This window comes from Dermacentor andersoni, chromosome 3 (assembly GCF_023375885.2).
Source record: "Dermacentor andersoni chromosome 3, qqDerAnde1_hic_scaffold, whole genome shotgun sequence".
Classification (NCBI taxonomy): Eukaryota; Metazoa; Arthropoda; class Arachnida; order Ixodida; family Ixodidae; genus Dermacentor; species Dermacentor andersoni.
Genome location: NC_092816.1, coordinates 71,774,102 through 71,794,768, shown reverse-complemented (window position 1 = coordinate 71,794,768; position 20,667 = coordinate 71,774,102). Strand labels below are relative to the sequence as shown.

Sequence of the window (20,667 nt, the reverse complement as noted above, 5' to 3'; positions counted from 1 at the left end):
ACCTTCTTTGTCTGCCTTCTCATTTTCGCAATAACAAAATTCTCGAGAGAACGAAAGAAATGTCCCTGACGATTGTTATTGCGGGGTTTAACTGTATGTTGATTCTTCTGCAGTTTACAAAGCATTGTAGAACTCACCTGGCTGGCAGTTCCTTGCTGGGAAGAGTCAAGCACTGAATCCTTCACTGAGTGAGGACCCAACCCTGCGGATGCCGAGAGCTTGGAAGAGACCCCATAATTTGCCTGCTGTGGCTGACTCGGCCCAGAATAGGCATTGCTCTGGTATGGACCCTGGTAGCCTGAAACAGCACAACAGCCTTATAGAATCTGCATCACACAGGCAAGGTCTAGGGCATCCAAGGACAAGGCCTGTCATTTCTCAATGCCATTGTTCTTTCAGCTTGTGCCATGCGTGTATACAGTGAAACCTTGATACAAAGAAGTTAGTAAAATCGGCAATTTACTTTGTTATACAAAATTTCGTTACACTCAAATTTGATCTTTTATGCAAATAAGTAGAGGGTCACCGAGGGATTTGTCTTGCATGAAAGAGGCTGCAAGATTTTCCAATTTAATGAGGGGGGGGGGGCTGATGAGACAGCTGAACGAGTGCTGGTAACATTAGATATGGTTTCATGCTGTGTACACAACATCTTCATACAGGCGGTATGAAGCGAAGCCAGCCACACTTGCGTGTCTACTTCACCCTAATGGCTGATAGCATTGCCCGCAGCACGGAGCAAATGCGTAAAGCTACGTCGATAGGCAGGCAAAGCCACAGTCGCACCAAACTGCTGGATGCCCTTGCTACTTTGCTGTATAGTAATACCTCGTTAACTTGAACTTACATATTTTGAGGGGAACAACAAAAATGGCTAAGTTGAAATTTTTCGAGCACCAAACCATGTCTCATACATTCCACGAACAGTAGAACCTCCTTCGTAAGTTTTGGAAAAAAGCCACGAGACAAAATGTACGATCGGAAGTAACTAAAAAAATTTGACGGACTTGACCATTGCCAACATTTAGTTAATGCAAAAGTGTCGTGCGGATCACTGTGGCACGAGATGCCGACATGAGCCGAGCTGTTGGTGCTCTGGCGGCCTGACATGCGTTTTGTTTTCCTATTGCGCGGCGCAAGAAACAAGACGCTGGATGTGCCTCTAGCACTTCATTTGACTGACAACTGATGCGTGCAACTGAGCAGATGTGCAGCGCAGAGAAGTGCACTTGCAAATTAGGAGATGGGTCTACAATTTGCCGCGCTGACATTAAACTATAATCGGGTGGCTAACCGTTGCTCTGTTGCTGGCTGAAGGCAGCGGTTGTAGAACTGGTGGGCTGCGGCTGCTGAGCAGCGTAGTAGTGCTGCTGCTGCTGCTGCGGCCCCGTGGTGGACGATGGGAAACCCTGCGAGTGGGCCAGGTAGGAGCCAACCAGGCCCTTGCCCCCACCCCCTGGGTAGGCACCACTGCTGTAGTGCTGGGCTCCACCTGCTGACGAGTACATGGGCTGCTCCACTTTGCCTGCTGACAGCCCACCTGCACACATACCCATTTATCATTTATCAGGCAGTGCAGATTAAAACGAGTTTTTCACAAGACCGTTTCTGTTTTAGCGATTTCCACAATCCGATCCCCGTGTCCCCCCCCCCCTTAAACCAAAGTACAACGCACCACACATGCGCTCTAGGCAACCATGTTGTGCATTCTACAAAGACACGAAACATTATGCACACGAGATTTGCCGACTCGCATGACAGTTTTGCTAGCATCCGTATGCACACCGTTGATCTCTTCCTCAGCACAAAAAAGACCATGTGACAGTCGTACACACACAGGGCCCTGCCTGTGCACAATTTCCATGCAAGCTGCATGTAGCCGATCATGCCATGTCTAAGAATTGAATAAAAGAAAGCAAAGGATCTCGCATTTGTGTGTGTGAAGGGGTAAAGCAGGAATAGAAGGCCAGACCTTCAAGCCCTTGGCTGTTCCTCTGGGCTGCAGCTCCACCAGCATACATCTTGGACTGTGGGCCAGCCACAGATGAGGATGACACAGGCTTGCTGCGCTCAGAGTGGGATTGTGACTGCAGCAGCAGGTGCTCAGGGGCCATCACAGAACCAGGCTGCAAAACATGCAAGGGTTGTGTAAGAGACATCTAGTTTAGATTTCGAAAAGAGTCATACCAACACTATGAAGGCCACAAGTACATGCACTCTTATCAGCCCATTAAACCACACAAATAACTACCGTATTTACTTGCATAATGATCACACTTTTCTGTGAAAAAAAAGAAAAAGACGCACATTCAGGGGTGCGATCATTACGTGGGTTAAATTTCCCCCAAGAAGAACAATTTTTTTTTAATCACGCATTTGCTGCGGGATGACAACAGGCCAATAAATAGGTGGCTGCCGGCGGAGCAACCTGAACGCGCTGAACACTATTTTTTTCTTCTCGTGAGTACATTACGTGCATTGAAACAGTTTCTTCCATGTCAGTAATGAATAATATCGTTAATATCAGCAAGTTTGCAGCAATAACGTAGCCATGTCCACTTTGAGGGGACAGAAACAGATGGGCGTGCTTAGCTGCCAGTGACATAGAAACAGATGGCTGGCATGTTGTGGAAACTGCGGCATTTATCTTCACTACTATCCTAATAAGGCACGTTTACGCTAAGGGTGGGCGACTATCTTAGCTGTGCTACAAGCATCGGCGTATAAATAGGGTACACTTTTAACGTGTCAGTGTAAACGTGGTTCACTTCTGCAAGTCCGATGAGAACGTACGGAGTAGCAGGCTTCACGACCGAGGCTGTTGCACTATCGGCGACCGGATCTTAAAGAAACGCCGAATCTTTCGCTCCGTGGCCATCGTAGATGCAATCTTGTCGAGAACAGCTTTCATCTTATCCACTTCCTTTTCAGTTACGACAGCTGTGGTCAATTCTTATGCGAGTTTAACTGGGGTGTGGATCTGAGTGATCTTGCAAAGCAGTGAGGAGGCGACGTTCTGCGGCGGTACGACTTAAAAGGACACTAAAGTGAAACAATAAATCAGTTTAGACTAATGAAGCATTGTTCGAGAACCCTGCAGGCAGCCATTAAAAAAAGATAGTTTGATTGTTAGATGAGAAAATGAAGGTCCAAGTATGAGTATTTGAATTTCGCGCCGAAACCCCAGCGCCGGTACATCACCGTGACGTCAGGGATTCCGAAGTATGTTTTCGCATTTGGGCCGCGTTGGCCGAATAAAGGTTCCCGAAACTTGCCGTGTTTAATATTTGGTTCCTTTAGAACACAATATTGTCAATCTGTACCGCTATATATAATTAGTAGGCCCCAGAAGATGCCATCAAAATCCAAGACGTCACAGCCACCAGGCGCGGGAACTTACTGTATTTACTCGCATAACGATTGCACTTTTTTGTCAGAAAAAATTGACACAAATTCAGGGGTGCGATCATCACGAGAGTTAAATTTCCCGCGGAAAAAAAAAAAAAAAAAAAAAAAAAAAAAAAAAAAAAAAAAACCTCTTTCGTCCCGTTTGCTGCGGGATGCGGGACACCAAAACAAAAATGGCGGCCGGCTGAGTAAGCCGAATGCGCCGAACGAAATTTTTTTTTTTCTTCTCGTGAGTACATTACATGCAATGAAAAAGTTTTTTCCGTATCAGCAATGAATAATATCGTTAATATCGGAAAGTTTGCAACAATAACGAAGCCATGTCCACTTTGAGGGGGCAGAAACAGATGGGCGCGCTGCGGAAACTGCGGCATCTGTCTTCACTACTATCCTAATACCGCACGTTTGCGCAAAGGGTGGGTGAATATCTTTAGCTGTGTTACAAGCGTTGGCGTATGAATAAGGTACACTTTTAACGTATCAGTGTAAACGTGGCTACTATCATTGCCGCTTGCGATTTGTTGCTTGCCCACGAGTGCAGATGAGAAGAATCGAAAGGTGCCTTTTTTTGTTGTTGACCACAACCATTATAAAGCCTACACATAATAAAGGAAAGTTTGATTGTACCTCTTTTTGTCCTGGAAGTGCGGAAAGTGATGAAAGTAATGAAATGAGGCATCTACTTAAGGGAGGAGGCTACCCTTGAGACTGAACTTTTTTATTTTTTAAGATATCCAGATGAAACTTTCAGGGTACGTTCACACCACCGAACTATGAGGAACTGCAAAGTTTCATGAAGATATGTTTATTAGTTCCAGAGTTATTGAGGTCTAACTAGGTGATTCATGTATATGCCTGAGGAAGAGCCTGGAGAAATGCCAGCACATCGTAGGAAGCTGACATTCACTGTGATGATCCCTTGATAGATATCCCAGGGGGCTAAAGAGCCCTTTTCTTTAATTTCCCCTCCAAAAAATTTTAGGACGACTTTGAATTTGATGTAGCCAGTAATGACCACATTCATCAAAAATTAATTGCTTATTATAAATTAACTGCACCAGCTTTCAAAAAAAGAAGCCTGTTACCCCCTGGCAAATTCATTCAGGAACAGAATAAAAAAAACGGCATACAAATCTGAAGAGCGGTTCTTGAGATATCGCCTTCCCCAGCACCACTACTAGCGAAAAAATCCATTCCGAGAAAACAGGCCTTAAAGTTGAACACGTGTTTTTTTATTAGAAAGCTCCTGCGGAGCTTCTAATTAGCTCGATCTTGCGGCTCCAGGCACATCAGTGTGTTGGATTTTTGACTGGCGACAGCCGAAAGCACAGTTCCGCCGCTGAAAAGCGTCTACGCAGTCGGCACTCGCTACGGAAGATGGGAAGTTCGATGCTCGTACAAGACGCATATCGCGCTCCCGCGCACTGAACATGTGCACTGTCTTGGGCTTTGCCGGCATCGCGTGCAACGAAGAACTAGCGGGAAAAAAAAAAAAAAAAAAAAAAAAAAAAAAAAAAAAAAAAAAAAAAAAAGCAAATAATCTAAGAGATAGCGCAAGGCGATGAGCAGCTCGCAAGCTCATGTTGAGGCGGACGGAGCAAGGGGCAACAACGACGCGAGCGAGGCGGGCGCGCCATCAAAGGGAGCAGCCGCTGCCGCCCGCACAGCAGCCAATGGCGGGCGCGCTTTAGCCCGCGGAATTGGAGCAGCCGCCGCCACCCGCGCAGCAGCCAATGGCGGGCGCGCTTTAGCCCGCGGGATTTGAACGCGCTGCTCCGGCCAATCAGCGCTCCGCATCACATCGCGGGAAAACGCCAATAGCGCCTCAACCGCGCTGACGATGCCATTTTGCAAGGCGGCAAAATAGAGACAAAGAATTCACGGTCAAAACGACACCAATATGGCGCGGGCAGGCCGCATGGGCCGGGAATGGCGCGCGCGCGAAGTTTGACTTCATTTCGGCATTTGCGCGTGTTTTGTGGGCCGCAGTGGCCTCGAAAGTAGCGTTTTTTTGGTACTTTACGGTTGAATTAGGTGCTGATAATTACAGAACAGGTAGTTTAAGAGACATACAACCCAAAAATAAGGTTTTTCAAAAATAGTCTTTCTCGCGATTTTTCGGTTTTCAAGGGCCGCGTCCCCCCTTAAGAGTGTTTGGTGCGTGCAGACCGCTTGGTTCGTCTTGAATAGTCGTTCGCGTAGCATTCAACAGATGGTAAGCGCGATCATTATTAGCTAGACTTGGCACACGACATATTGCTGCGGCAAGTTCGGGGTGCGATCATTACGTGGGAAATTAAAAAAAAAAAAATCGAATTTTGACGACAAAATTCAGGGGTGCGATCATAACGCGAGTGCAATCATTATGCGAGTAAACACGGTAAGTAGGCGTCGCCACCCGCATTTCGTTCTTGTGCTTTTTCTGGCTTGCCAAACGTCTTATTGTTGTAAGAGTGGTGTTTTTGGTGTTGTGGAATGGTAATTTATTGATGCAGAAGAAATCGTTTTTCATTTTAGTGTCCCTTTAAGCAGCCGGCTGCAGGGTATCCTGTGCCGACTGCGATGACAAATAGCGTTCGGAAGTTTACTGCGTCTCGTACGTTCAGCCTGTAACGATTCACGAAAAAGAAACTGTTGGACGTGCAGCCTATTCAGCGTCGCAGTCGCGAGACTAAGACAAAATGGCAGCTGTTTTCGTCGTTTGAGCGCTCGTGGTTCTTGGAGCCAATCATGAATCATTTTGGTCACATGTTCCAAACGGCCAATAATAGCGTGCGCCACGAGCTTTCTTTTCTGATGTTATTTTCGTGACCACAGCGCTGCGGCTGAGAATGCTGCCGACCAACGAATAAAGAAAGCCAGAAACGTGAGCTTTTGAATGATACCAAAATGACGCTGGCAGAGCATGTAGCTATCGAGTTATGCACGACATAAATCAGCCGTGATTTGCCCCCAATCTAAAGGGCAACGCTTGCGGATTCGCATCTTCAGATCGCTATAACTGAACTGTGCGGTATTTTGTAACCAAATTTCAGAGATAGGCGAGGAAATGTGTCCGGAATGTGGAAAATAAAAATTGAAGACACTGTTGAAGCTTGGGTAAGTTAGTGTGACATTCTTTTTTAACCCTTAAGCGCCCGCAGGGAATATATTTCCCACTTCATTCAAATGCTTATGCTTGCCAAAGGCATGTGACTTCGCTTACAATATTTCGGCGCCCTCTAGTGTAAGGTCTTAGAAACCTAGTTAAAAAAAAAGAATGGTTTCTTTTGCGACCCGCTAGGTGCCACTGCACGTTTTCTGGAACTTGGCGCCTTTTTTTCGTTCAGAGTGCTCTGGCGCGCGTCGATCGCCACGAGGAGATCAAATTACGGATGCTGTGTCCCCTGCTGACAGTGAAGTAAGTAAATTATATACAATCGATATTTTGAAGTCTCCTTTAACGTATTATAGTGTTTTAGAGCCTTGTTCAAGCTGTCATGTGAGAAAAATGTGGTGTGAATCAGGCCTGTCATGTGGGAACATATTTCCCTACGGGCTTTGCACGGAAACTCAGGCCAGTTTCCCTATCTTTTCTCTGCCTCCAGATGGCCGGACGTCTGACTGCAGAAGAGGCTTTAGATCTGTTTTTTTCACTTCCTGACGATGTAGACCACTCGACGGATAGTGAAGATGACGATGTTGATGAGCCAGCCGCAGTTGTTACCCGATCGAAAGATCTAGACGACAGCATTCCAGCTTGCATCAACTCCTCAGATGCCAACTCGAGCAGCGATAGCGTTGCAGAACATGAAAGTGATGATGAAGATTGGGGCATGCGCTCTCTTCCGCATCAAAAAACATTCCGAAATTTTCGTCACTTCCGCCAGCGTCGTCAAAGCTCCCCGAGACGTGCACACCTCTACAGATTTTCGAGGCACTGTTTGGTGAAGCTGAGGAAATTCTTGTGCGTGAAACCAACTTGTTTGCAAAACAAGAAAAGTTAAAAGGGTGGAAAGACACAACAATCGAAGAGATGCGTGCATTTTTAGGTATGATAATAAAGAAGGGTTTTCACAAGCTCGAGAACCGAAGGGATTACTGGTGTACCGACAGCGACCTCACCGTACCTGCGATCAATTGCATCATGCCAAGATCCCGATTTTTTATGCTTTTACAGGCTCTCCATGCTAATGACAACACAACGTCGGTGCCAAAAGGTAAGCCAGGTCATGACCCATTGCACAAGATACGGCTGCTTATGACTTCAGTAATGAGCAAATTTGGAGTGCTACCAACCATCTTCCTGCTACTCAATTGACGAGAGCATGGTTCGTTTCAAGGGGAAGAAGTCCTTCAAGCAGCATATGCCTCTAAAACCCATCAAGCGCGGCTTCAAAGTCTGGGTGCGCGCAGATGCCACTACTGGTTTTGTGATCCAGTTTGACGTTTATACCGGAAAAGAGAGTGATGGAAGCGGCTTAGGCACTCGTGTGGTAAAGAAGTTCACTGAGGAACTGGCACAAACCGAGTGCCTTGTGGTGTTCGATAACTTCTTTTCGTCGCCAGAACTGCTCCAGAACCTCTTCGAAGAAGGTATCTATTCAGTTGCCACAGTACGACAGCAAAGGAAAGGGCTTCCCGAGATTCTCAAGAACAAGAAGAAGATGAAAGAAGGGGATCACACCTTCCGTGTAAAAGGGAATGTGGCGGCCCTACAGTGGCAAGACAAGAGGCTTGTGAACATACTCACGACTGCCCACAATCCCTCGCACACAGTGAATGTCTCTAAGAAAGCAAAGGATGGCACTAAAATTGACCTGCAGTGTCCTCTTGCCATAGTCGAGTACACGAAATACATGCGTGGAGTAGACCGCTTTGACCAGCTGAGGGAGTACTACACGGTCAGCAGAAAGTCTCGAAAGTGGTGGATGCGTCTCTTATTTCATTCTTGACTGCGCTCTTGTAAACAGCTATGTGCTGTACCGTCTGTCAAATGTTGGTTGCGATGACCACGTACACTTCCTAATAAGGCTGTCAAGGCAGCTTGTCAACGGCTACGCAAGCAGGAAAAGATCAGCTGCCCTTGCGCCACGACGACCTTCCATCAAAAAGCCTCAAAAAAATCTTGGCGTGCCAGATGAAACTCGCTTTGCCGCCACACCCCACTTCCCAGAAGGGGCAACATCGTACAAGCGCTGCAGGTATTGCTCCACTGCCAAGAACGACAAAAGGTCAAAGATCATCTGTTCAACGTGCAAGGTTCACCTCTGCGTTGTTCCCTGCTTCATGAAGTTTCACCATAAGTAGGACAGCTCTCATAGTCCACAGGGAAGAATATTCCCATAGCTGTGTTTCCCACCGCATACAAGCTGATGCGTTCTTTTGCTTGAAGATGGCTTGAGAGACTAATAAAGATTGTTTCTGAAACGTTTAGCCAATTTTTTCATAGTAGAAGCACTATGGGCTTTTAAGGGTTAACAGCACAAGGTATGTGCACTCGTCTCATCCTTAACCTTTGCGCTGTTAAAGAACGAATTTGAAAATTCGAATTTTGGGCAGATTTTCGGTCCCAAAGACCCGGGTTCCCCTTAACCGAGCGATTTTCTCCAGCTTTCATTAGTTCGAATTTTGTGTAATTCAAATTTTCATAGCATCCCTGCAGAATTCGAATTAACGAGCTTTTACTGTATTTTGCAGTGGAGAAAAAAGCAAAAGCAGCAACTAGCAAGAGAGAGAGAGAGAGAGAGATAAGAAAAACGAAGCATTGCAATTCGTTACTATTGCCAGACACGCAGGAGGAGCTTCTACTGGCCAATTTGAATTGGCAACAGGTGTTTCGTGCAGACATTAACACAGCCAAGTGGTGCATTTCTTTGTCCCAGCAAAGTTTGGCAATGGCAATGGGACACGTTGCTGGCTTGCCTTAGTTCTGTTAAACCACCCAAAAAGAAAAATTGGTGAATGTGAAACTCAACATGTCAGAATAGTTGTCCCGGGAAAAAAAAATGAGTGAGAGGCTTACTTGAGTTTGTACCCCCCCCCCCCTTGTTGCATGATGTTCGCCTCTAAAAAATTTCTGGGGAGAACCCTGGGCTAGCCTTACACAACACAGTAAGATGGCACCATGCATTACCAATCAAACTTGGTAAGACAAAGGCAGTCAGGTCAAGATCAGATATAAGTTGGGCTGAGGAGGTCATAACACGGGGGACAGATGACTGGTGGTCCACTGAAGCTATTGCTCACCTTGTGACTGGCCGAGGAAGTTGCAGATGCTGCAACACCTGCTGAGGTTGCAGAGGACGCGGGGACACCGCCCAGTGCGTTGCCCGCAGGAGCCACACTGTTTCCCAGGCCCTGAGGTTCCTTGGGCGCAGGGATGCCAGGAGGCCGAGGCGGCGCTGCTGCTGGCTGAGAAGGTAGCGACTGCTGCTGAGACTGTTGCTGCGGTGGCTGCGACTGTGGTTGAGGCACTGCACCAGCCGTTGCGGGAGCAACATCTTTGCTGGCAACCGAGGAGGCACCTAGCGAACCCGCAGGACTGCTGGAGACTGTTGATGATGGAACCTTACTGCAAGGGAGTGGGCATGAAATAATTGGAGATGTGCTTGATCAAAACGCATGCTTCACATGAATGTTTGACTGAGTTTCTGCCATGTCGCGGTGGGCAGATGAGATGGCCAGAAAGGTCTTTTCCTTTGGCGATACAGTAAAGAAATTAAATTATGGGGTTTTAGGTGTCAAAACCACAATATGATGATGAGGCACACTGTAGTAGGGGACTCAGGAAATTTGGACTACATGGAGTTCTTTAACGTGCACCTAAATCCAAGTACACGGGCGTTTTTGCACTTCCATCTATCCCGTGATCTCATGCTTAGCAGGCCAACACATACCCACTAAGCAACCGCAGTGCTATACCAAATTTTGAGCATTCTAAATCAATATTGTAGCTGTAATTTAAATGTTTGGCACCAGTCTTGGCTAAATATAGGCTAAAGTTTCCATAAGGAAGCGCTTTTTCCACAGCGCAGGAGTTGGCGCTAATGCTTAATGACTGAAAATCAGAACTACTAGATTGTGCTGACGACACGGCGGCCGGAACAAACAAGATGCTGGCTACGTCTGCTGAGCATGCATCTGCTGAAAGCTTTCAGCAGGTGCTCACAAGGCATCACCCAGTGACACTAGCCAGACTACATTCCTGGAGGCTACTAATGCAATAGCACTTGTATATGTTCAAATATTTTGTGGTGTTCCGTTATAAAAACAAGCTCATTTTCTTTTTTCAAGCTTTATTAGAATCTCATGTTTAGCGCTTTTTAAACTTGCTGAAGCGCTATCTCAGTCTTCGGGGGTATATAGAATCATAATTTTAAAAGCGGCATGTAGCTACATGTGTGTACCACACAATGCTAGGAGCAGATTTTTTAATTTTGCTTTTGTAAATTTTAAAATCTGGCTACGAATTGGACCACATGATTGCCATGTCTGAAGATCGAACTTCAAATTGCTGTAAAACTAATACCTGCAATATAAAAAAAGTAGCCCTACAGTTGTGTAGCTTACACTTTGTAGTATCCAGCCATATGTCTTCATAAACATTCTGGCTGATACCCTTCTGACAGTTGTTCAGATAAACAATAGGTGATTAATTTTAATTATATCTTGAATCACTCAGTCAATTTAAATAGTAATTATAGTTTTGAAATCAGCATGAAAAACTGTCTGGATGACAATTTTCATTAAATTTAGTCAAAAAATAAGTTTCTAAACCCCTCTTCCCTCCTTAAGGGGGGAGGTGGGTCCTAAAATTTTTTTTCTTATTTTTGGGTGAATCTTTAATAAACTCCAGTGTCTGGGGTAATTTTTCGTGCTGATTTCAGATCTGTAATTAGATTTCCGATAGCTGTAGCAGTTCAAAAAATATTGAGGTCTGAAGTCAAATTAATTTCAAACTTGTTACGGGGCTTTTTGATGATTCCGTCTTGCTAAACCAAAAACTAAATGCATGGCACCATTGCTAAAGACATACTGTAGGGGGTGATGCTATCTTTATTAATTTGGAAGCATTTTGCGGACAAGAAAACAATCTTGCATTTATTATGAACATTTTTTTTCTAATTAGCAGCGATTACTATACCTGAATGTAATTTTCATGACGGTGCAAGAGTAATAAAAATAGCATCACCCCCCCAGATCATTTCAATACGAATAAAATGATACCACCCTTGTCATTTTTGGCCAAAAACAACCCAGAAAAAACACCCGTAAGGCGAAGTACAGTGTGCAAAAACATCGAACTGAAATAAACACATTTGAAGTTTCAAACAAATGTAGCTTTTGCTGAAGTGAATCTACAGCAATACAAATGGCACCATTTTGAAGCTGTGTTTTGTAAGAATGGCCATACTAAATGTGTGACTGCACACTCTCAAAATAATAGCACTGGCCACTGAACTAGCACAAGAAACTTTATTAGGCACCACGCTCTACAAAGAGCATGGTGCCTGGGTTTCAAACCAAAGTGTAGAACTCTGTGTGGGCATGAATATAGTTCCAGTGTTGTACATGCAGGCTGCCTGATTGATAGCAGTCTCCATTACAATCAGTGAGACACTTTTTTTTTTTGATTTGGTAGAATTGACCATGTTACTGAATGAAGGCTCCGAGTGTAAGTAGCCTTCCAAGTCATCTTCACCTGACAGTGGCTGTGGAACTTAGGATCACAGAGCCAGTGATAAATATGCAGCTGCTAGGTGCTTTCCAGAATTTTACTTTTGTATGGTGCCTCGATCACTTCTGCAGCCAGGTGTGTGCCAGCCCAAGGGGCCTAGTGAACAGAGCTCATGATGAGGTTCTCTTTATGAAGGGGTGGTATGATAGATATTGTTACGAGCTATCGTGACAATATGATAATAGAGTGAACGCGCAATGTGCTTGGTTGCGAGTCCGAAGTGCCGATGTGCGAAATGCATAGCTGCAGATACAAGGAGCCGACGCGCGATGTGCTTAGTTGCGCAGTTCAAGGTGCGGACGCGCGAAATGCCTAGTCGCGGGCTCGAGGACTAGACCCTCGATGCGCTTATTCGCGCAGTCCGAATTGCCGACGCGCGAAATGCCTAGTTGCGGGCTCGAGGAGTCGACACTCGACGCGCTCATTCGCGCAGTCCTACGTGCCGATACACGAAATCCCTAGCCGCGGGCTCGAGGAGTCGACACTCGATGCGCTGGTTCGCGCAGTCGGAGGCGCCAATGCACAAAATGATTAGGTGACAGTCCGAGAGGTCCGCGCGCGAAGTGCATGATCGCCGAGTCGGAGGCTCCCTATGCGCGATACGAATTCGAAACACCGAGTGCTGAAAGGCTTAGCCGCATGTCCGAGGATTCCGCGCGTGAATCTTGGTCGCGAAGTCCGCGTCGCCGATGCTCGGAATGCTTAGCCGCGAGTCTGAAACGTCCACAAGCGTAGGGATCGGCCACGCTACTGCGATGTCCGCGTAGCGCCCGTTTTGACACGTTGTTCCAATCTATGAGGCACGTGGTTCTGCCAGGCCAATGTACCGCCGTGATTTCACGATGAAAAGTGAAATCACTTAAGGGGGGACACTGCTCTTTGCGGCGAAAAAAATCGCGAAAAAATTGATTTTTTGAAAATTAGATTTTCGATATCTACAGCTAATATTCCTTTAATTCACTAAGTTTCGAATCTCGGGGAAGAGTATTTCGTCCGCAATATCAATTTATAACATCACTGTGAGCTGAATTCCGCGCAAGAACAGCCCTTTTTATCGCGGCGCGTAGCTCTTTTTCTATGCGCGCGATCGCAGCCATCTTGGTATCGTCGGAAAGAGGAGCCTTCCTTCTTTAATTTCCCGCCAAAAGTGACTCCGTCGGTTCGCCAGTGACGTTGAAATCCAGGGAGAAAAAGAAGTCCGAAAGCGCGATCCGATTCGTTGACTAGCGCACGTGACCAAAAACGCGTGCTCTGGTTGGCTGCGTGAGGTTCCAGTCGTCTGCTCCACTCCGCAGGCGACGCGACGGTGCACCTCGTTGTTCTCAGTCGTACGTTTGTGACAAGTGCGGAACTATGTCCAATCCACCGAGGAAGTTCGCCACGAGGAACAAGTTCGGTAAAAAGAAGAAGCGAACAACTTATAACTTTCAGAAGCGCTCTGTTCCTTCGGAAAACATCGAGAATAGCCCGCCGCCAACCGCAAATGTTGCCCAAGCCGCGGACGCCGCCGAAGTAGGCCTAGCCAGCTCACCAACGAGTGAAGTTGTTACGGACAGCGGCCGCGTTCGGCATGACACTGCAATGTTGCAACATGCGGATTTGCTGCAGAGGGATATGAATGCCAAAAGAAAACTTCAAGTCCTTGCTTCAACGCCAGCAACAAAACAGAAGTTGGATTCCTTTACTCACGCCGACGACGTTGCGGCCGAACCAGTCGACGTGGAGGTAGTCTTCGCTATCGTTTGTTTGGACGCCGTGAACGAACTGATGTCGTTTGTGAAGTGCAAGGTGTGCGGCGGTAGCGTCACAGTAGGCAAACGCGAACGAGAATATGGCCTTGCCATAAAGATTGTTATCGCGTGTGCATGTTGCGGTGATATCGCGTCGGCGTGGAGCTCGCCCCGCGTGAATGGTAACCAGAAGTGCAACCCATTTGTTGTGAACGTTCTTGCCGCGCGCGCGATGCAAGCCACCGGGAATCGGCGAACAGCGCTGAACGATATTTTTGCCACAATGAACATCTCCCACCGTGGTCTTCATACGAAAACGTGGCAGCGGTATGTGAAAAGGAAGCTGGCACCCGCGGCGACACTTGCTGCCGAGAAGCAGACGGCACTGTGCGCGCAATCAGTTAGGCAACTGTACGACGAATTGGAGCTTGGAAATCCGGGAAATATTGCCGTGTCATACGACGGTTCCTGGATGACGCGCGGCCACTCGTCTCACATTGGCGTAGGCGCCGTCATAGAGCTGTTTACGGGGCTAGTCCTCGACTATGTGGTGCTCAGCAACTTCTGCGCTGGTTGTGAGCGTGGGCCAAAGGATAATGACCCGAGTTATAAAGCTTGGAAGGAGAGCCATGCCTGTCAGAAAAACACCTCCAAGAAGGCCGGCGAAATGGAAGTTGAAGCTGCCCTCATCCTTTTCCAAAGGTCACTGCAGCGGCATAACCTGAGGTACACCACCCTACTCTCAGATGGTGACAGTCGCGCTTTCCTTGCGCTGCAGGAAGCCAGAGTGTATGGATACATTTCAGTGGAAAAGGAAGACTGTACAAACCACGTACAGAAACGTATGGGCACAAGCTTGCGAAACCTTATTGCAAAGCATAAGGGACCTGGATTGGAGAGCCTTGGTGGTAAAGGCAAACTAACTAACGACTTAGTCACGAAGCTGACACGATATTATGGCTGGGCCCTGAAGACTCACAAGGGTGATGTGCAAGGAATGAAATGGGCTGTGATGGCAACTTATCACCACACAACATCAAATGACTTGATATCGGACCACAGCTACTGTCCACCAGGACCAAGCTCGTGGTGCCGGCAAAATGCAGCAAGCGCTAAGGGTGAGGCAGCCCCTAAGCACCGCTACAATTTGCCTCCTCATGTCTGTGAAGCCCTGTTGCCCATTTATGAGCGCCTGTCTGATGAAAAGCTCCTTGAGCGGTGCCTACGGGGCAGTACTCAGAACAGCAATGAGTCTCTCCCCTCCCTGATATGGGCACTGGCTCCAAAGGAACAGCATGCTTCACTGTTCACCGTGCAAGCCGCAGTAGCTGAGGCAGTCATGAAATTCAATGCTGGCTGTGAGACGACCTCTGCAGCAACATTGAAAGAGCTGCACCTCAACCCTGGTATACCCAGCATGAAACGCATGGTGGAGAAGGACCGCCGTCGAGCAGTTGCATCTGCAAAAAAGCGCAAGACCACTACGGACATGCAGAATTCTTTCAGGAAACGCCATTTGGATGGCCGTAGTCAAAGTGACTACATTCCTGGAGGCTTTTAGCTACTTTCACTGCGAAATAGTGCACAATTTTTTCTGCACTTTTGATTAAAAGTGACTTCACTTCTTTTTTCTCGTTTTCTCAAAACACCGATTTTTGACTTCTTGCTGATTTGCGGCAACCATATCTCTGCCTTCAAGGCAGGTAGAGGCATAATTTTTGTTGTGGCTCGTAGCTGAGTGTACAAAGCACACAGGGGTAGGAACAGATTTTGGAATTTATGCTTTAAAATTTTTCAGTTCTGCTTTAGATCAGACAATAGGGCACCCACAATTGGAACAGTGAAGATTGAATTGCTATAAAATTACTAATATTTAATATATCAAAAAAGTATTCCTACCATTGTGTTTCTTATGTTTTCTAGTACCTAGGCGTGTGCCAATATGAATTTTTGTAGCGCAGTTTTTTTTCTATTGTTTCTGCAAATGATGGACAATGAATTTCATTTATCTTCAGAACTAAATGGCCTATTGGAAAAATAATTACATATTTGAAATCAGCACAAAAACCTTAACAAGACCAGAAAGTTTCATTAATATTGATGGAAAAAGATGATGAACATTAATTTAATAGCAGTGTCCCCCCTTAAGGGGGGACGCGGGGATCAACTATGGAAAAACGACCCAAAAATCACTTTTCAGAAAGTTGCAGATTCCGAATCTTTGACCCCTTTTCTATAAGTTTTCCAAGTATTTCCGCTGAAAACGACTGCTAAGTACCATAAATAAATATATACATCAGGCAATACAGCGAAAATTTCGTGAAAATCGGTGGAAAAGTCGCGATTTTCGAGCGCCCCTAGCTCCGGAACGGCAGTACGCGGCGCGGTCATGCTGGTACCGTTGAAAAGCGCGCCTCTTCGCCTTTTGACGCCCCTCTTTCATTTCCTGATAGAGAGAAGAGCAAGCATAAAAACATAAAAAGTATGAAGGTCGCGGAGCTGCTTGTTACGGCCGCCGATTGGCTTGCTCCGTCACGTGCGTTCTATGAGCCGGGTCTGGAAGCGAGCTGCTGCGGCGTCTGCTTCTCCCGTTTCTTCGCGCGCCGGCTGCTGCGCCTTTGTTTACGTGTTGGATATTCGAGGTACACCGCCGCTTCATCGCTTTATTCCGATTTGAGTTTTCTATTTCATTTTGTGGTTTCGAGCATGACTGGGCGGACGTGGACGACGAAATACGCGACCAAGCACCGCTTCAGCAGCCGCAAGCGCAAGCCGCCGAACATCCGAACGATAAGTAGTCCTAGCAGAGATGTGTCCGCGCGCTAGCTTGCAAGAGAGACTGTCGACGCATTGCCGGGCAGTTCGCAGGCTGTTGCAGCCTTGAGCTTCAATGGTGATGATACCAAACTAATAACGGCCTTTTCTGATGCTTCCGGGCCTGCGACGTCCCGTAAGTACTCCGCGACGTACCCCGATTGTGCCACCGCTGTCACCGAGATGAACGACGAAAGTGCGGTCCAAGCGCGTGCGTCTGCCGGCCGTGAAAACGAACCGTGCATCAGCAACGGTCGCACCATACAGTCGCATCTTGAGTCACAATTCATCTTGTCGGAGGTGTTGAATATGACCGCCGCCACTGTCCGCGCGTCACTTAGTTTTGTGCCGGCAACCGAACGGCAGATGGGGTTTACGGCGGGAGGAGCATGCTCGGTGGTGACGGACTCAAGCGAGTCGAGCGGCTGAGAAAGATGCCTTGAGCAAGAAAAGGGCACAAAAAGCACATGAAAACAAGCATAAAAGATCCAAGAAGCCAAGAGATCAACCTGACACCTGCACCTACAAGGCCGGTGGTTTCTACTCGAATAAACATGGCTCAAAACTTCGAACACCTTTTTCTCAAAACTTTTTTCTACCACCAAGGTCAACTTGCAAAGCCAATATCTCAGCCACTGTTATGAATATTTTTACACCGTTTGTTTTGTTACACTCATTGTGCACCACTGCACACAGTGACATGTTTTGTTTTCAAAATAGTTGCTTCAATAATTTGTTATCTTTTGTTTTCACAGTCGAGATTTTCATGCAACTGAAGTAGCTACCAAAGAATGAGAATATAAAAAAAATCTGGTAGGCTAAAAAAATTACAGGAATGTCACTGTGTGGAGGATACATATAGGAGTGCTATCAATGTTTGCTTGAACTCCTACCATCAATATACAGGTGTGCAGGCATTTTGCAAAAATGAAAGCAGAAAAATTTTGTAAACAAAAAGGTACTTCAGATATTGCAGCCATATTTTCACAGTTTTGTTTATGTGATATTATTAACACCTGTGCAAACTTTCATCAAAATCGGCTGGTAAATAAAAAAGTTAGCTTTGATCCCCATGTCCCCCCTTAAGGGGGGACACGGGTCTTTGGCACTGAAAAATCGCGAAAAAATCGAATTTTGGAAAATGTTATATTCGGAATCTACGTTCATTATTCTACTAATCTGCAAAGTTTCATATCTGAAACATATCTATTTCAACCGCAATATCATTTTTTTGCGTTAAAGGTAGCTCAATTTGTGTAGCTGTAGAACCGAAAACGGTGCAATTTCAACGACGCGCAGCTTCCGCGCTATAGCTCCGCTCGCGGCCATGTTGGTATCATTTGAAAAAGCAGTTTGGCGTCTTCAATTTTCGCGCGCCAGCGCTTCTCTCCAGCCACCGGTAACAGTAGAGAAACGCCGCGAAAAAATGATGAAATGCCAGTCGCTATTGGCTGCTCAGGGCACGTGATGAAAAGTGGCTACGCGATTGGCTGAGAGCATCGTCTGCAGCTCGTCTCGATCGCTTACACGGACGCCATTTTGTCCTGTCGTCGGACGCGAAAGCAACTTGCCGCGATGTCAACGAGAAAGTTTGTGTGCCGACATAAGTACGGCAAGAAAAGAAGGTCGTCACTGATTCAGAACATCAGAAGAGTGGCTGAAAGATCGAGAGGCACCGAGGGCGAACTGCAAATCGAAGATGAGCGACTGCAGGCATCGAGCGACGGAGCCGCCGAGCTGCGTACACCAGGATTAGGCTTAGCGGTCCCGTCAACGAGTGACCCTGACGTCGGCCGCGTTCGTCGTGATACAGTGATCCGGACGCCTTCAGATATTGATGAAGGTAGGAAAATAGCAGACGCCAAAGTTCGAGAGCTTGCATCGACTGCAGCAACGCAAAGAAAATCGGACTTGTTGGCCGCGAGCGATTCCGGTGGCTGCCCACCTTACGAGACCAGTTTCACCGTGGTGTGTTTGGAATTGGTGAACACGCTTCTTGAACACCTACAGTGCAAGATATGTGGCGGAAACGCGAAAATATGCCAAGAGGAGCGAGAATACGGCCTTGCCGTGAAACTGTCACTTGTTTGCGCCAACTGCGGTGACAAAGCTACGGTTTGGAGCTCGCCGCGCGTGAACGGTGATAAAAAAGTGAATCCGTTTACAATAAACATTCTGGCTGCGCGTGCCATGCAAGCTACTGGCAACAGACAAACGGCCCTCAACGATATTTTCGCCATCATGAACATTTCTCACCGCGGACTGCACACAAAAACATGGCAAGCCTACCAAAAGACAAAGTTGACGCCCGCCGCGGCTCGTGCAGCCGAGCGGCAAGAAAAGGAGAGCGCAGAAGCCGTACGGAAATTGTACAGCGAGCTTAGGCTGGACAATCCCGGGAACATCGCCGTGTCCTACGACGGGTCTTAGATGACCCGCGGGCATTCGTCCCACATCGGAGTTGGCGCGGTTATTGAACTTTTTTCGGGGCTCGTCTTGGACCACGTCGTACTAAGCAACTTTTGTGCTGGTTGCGAACGCGGACCACAAGCTCATGACCCTCTCTATGAAGAATGGAAGGCCAGTCACGTATGCCAAAAAAATACGGACAAGAAATCTGGCGAAATGGAGGTTGAGGCTGGCCTTATTCTATTCAAGAGGTCTTGGGAGAAGCACCAGGTCAGATATACGACTGTTTTGTCAGATGGGGATAGCAGGACATTCCTTGCCCTAAAGGAGGCTGAAGTCTATGGGTATATAGATATCCAAAAAGAGGAATGTGTCAACCATGTGCAGAAGCGCATGGGGACAGCCCTCCGCAATCTGCTGGCAAAACACAAGGGCTCGAAACCACTAGGTGGAAAAGGGAGGTTGACTGGCGACCTTGTGAACAAACTCAGCTCGTACTATGGCTGGGCAATCAAGTCGCACAGTGATGACATTGATGCTATGCAAAAGGCTGTGATGGCGACATATCACCACGTAACATCAAATGATAGTCTCGCCAATCACAGCCTTTGTCCCACTGGTCCCAATTCTTGGTGCCGGCAAAATGCTGCGAAAGCTAAAGAAGAGCCAGCACCAAAACATCATTACAGCCTTCCCGATCATGTGGCCAAAGCTCTACTTCCTATCTACGAGCGGCTATCTGATAAGAAGCTTCTTGAGCGGTGTGTGCGTGGCAAAACTCAGAATAGTAATGAGAGCCTGCACTCACTAATATGGGCACTCGCCCCAAAAGAGAAGCATGCATCTTTATTCGCCATTGAAGCAGCTGTGGCAGAAGCTGTAATGAACTTCAATGCAGGCCGTGAAAGAACCTCAGCTGGAATTTTACACGAGCTTAGCATGAATCCTGGCCAGCGAAGCACTAAACGCATGAGAGAAAAGGATCGGCAGCGATCAGTCTCATCTGCACACAAACGTGCATCTGCAGACACTGTGCAACAAACACTGAAGAAGCGCCATAAAGGTGGCAGTGATCAAAGTGATTATACCCCGGGAGCATATTAGTGCTTTGAGAGTGCAAATGTGTTTACACTTCTCCATTTTATCTAAATAAAGCTTCTTTGTTTGTTTTTCTCACTTTACTCAAAATGCAAATTTTGGCCTCTCAGTGCATCCATAAATGCGATATCTCAGCTCCAGTTGCAGATATCGTAATAATTCTTCTTGAAGTGCATAGCTGAATGAATGGAGCAGACATTGATGCAAACCCTTTTTTTAATTTCCTTTTGACAAATATTTTATATGGTGCATTTTCTCAGTGGGTAATTATTTGTTATGAGACACTCGTATTCAATGGGCTTTAATATGGGACATAATTTCACAAACTAAAATCTGCTTGCATTATTGTGTCCCTTATGGTTTACTGAGTCCACAAACACGTATATAGAAAATTTTTAACGAGTGATTATTTTTTAATTACTTTCACGCATAATGCCAACTGATTTTTAATTATCTGACGAACTAAGCAAGCTAGAAGGAATGTAATTG

The 20,667-nt window shown here is 46.6% G+C and overlaps 1 protein-coding gene across 9 annotated transcripts in view; it reads right to left on the bottom strand.

The window, feature by feature from the left end:
- LOC126545400 (uncharacterized) overlaps window positions 1-20,667 on the bottom strand; it is a 101,558-nt gene that overhangs the window by 37,158 nt on the left and 43,733 nt on the right. For all 9 annotated transcript variants that reach the window (XR_008608762.2, XR_007602377.3, XM_050193254.3 and 6 more), the window contains exons 11-14: window positions 9,637-9,961; window positions 1,973-2,126; window positions 1,295-1,540; window positions 138-298 (exon numbers count right to left, since the gene is read on the bottom strand). Coding sequence is in view for 7 of the 9 variants with exons in the window: in XM_050193254.3 (XP_050049211.1) it covers window positions 138-298; window positions 1,295-1,540; window positions 1,973-2,126; window positions 9,637-9,961 (886 nt within the window). In the remaining 2 variants the exon portion in view is untranslated. The remainder of the gene's footprint in view (window positions 1-137; window positions 299-1,294; window positions 1,541-1,972; window positions 2,127-9,636; window positions 9,962-20,667) is intronic.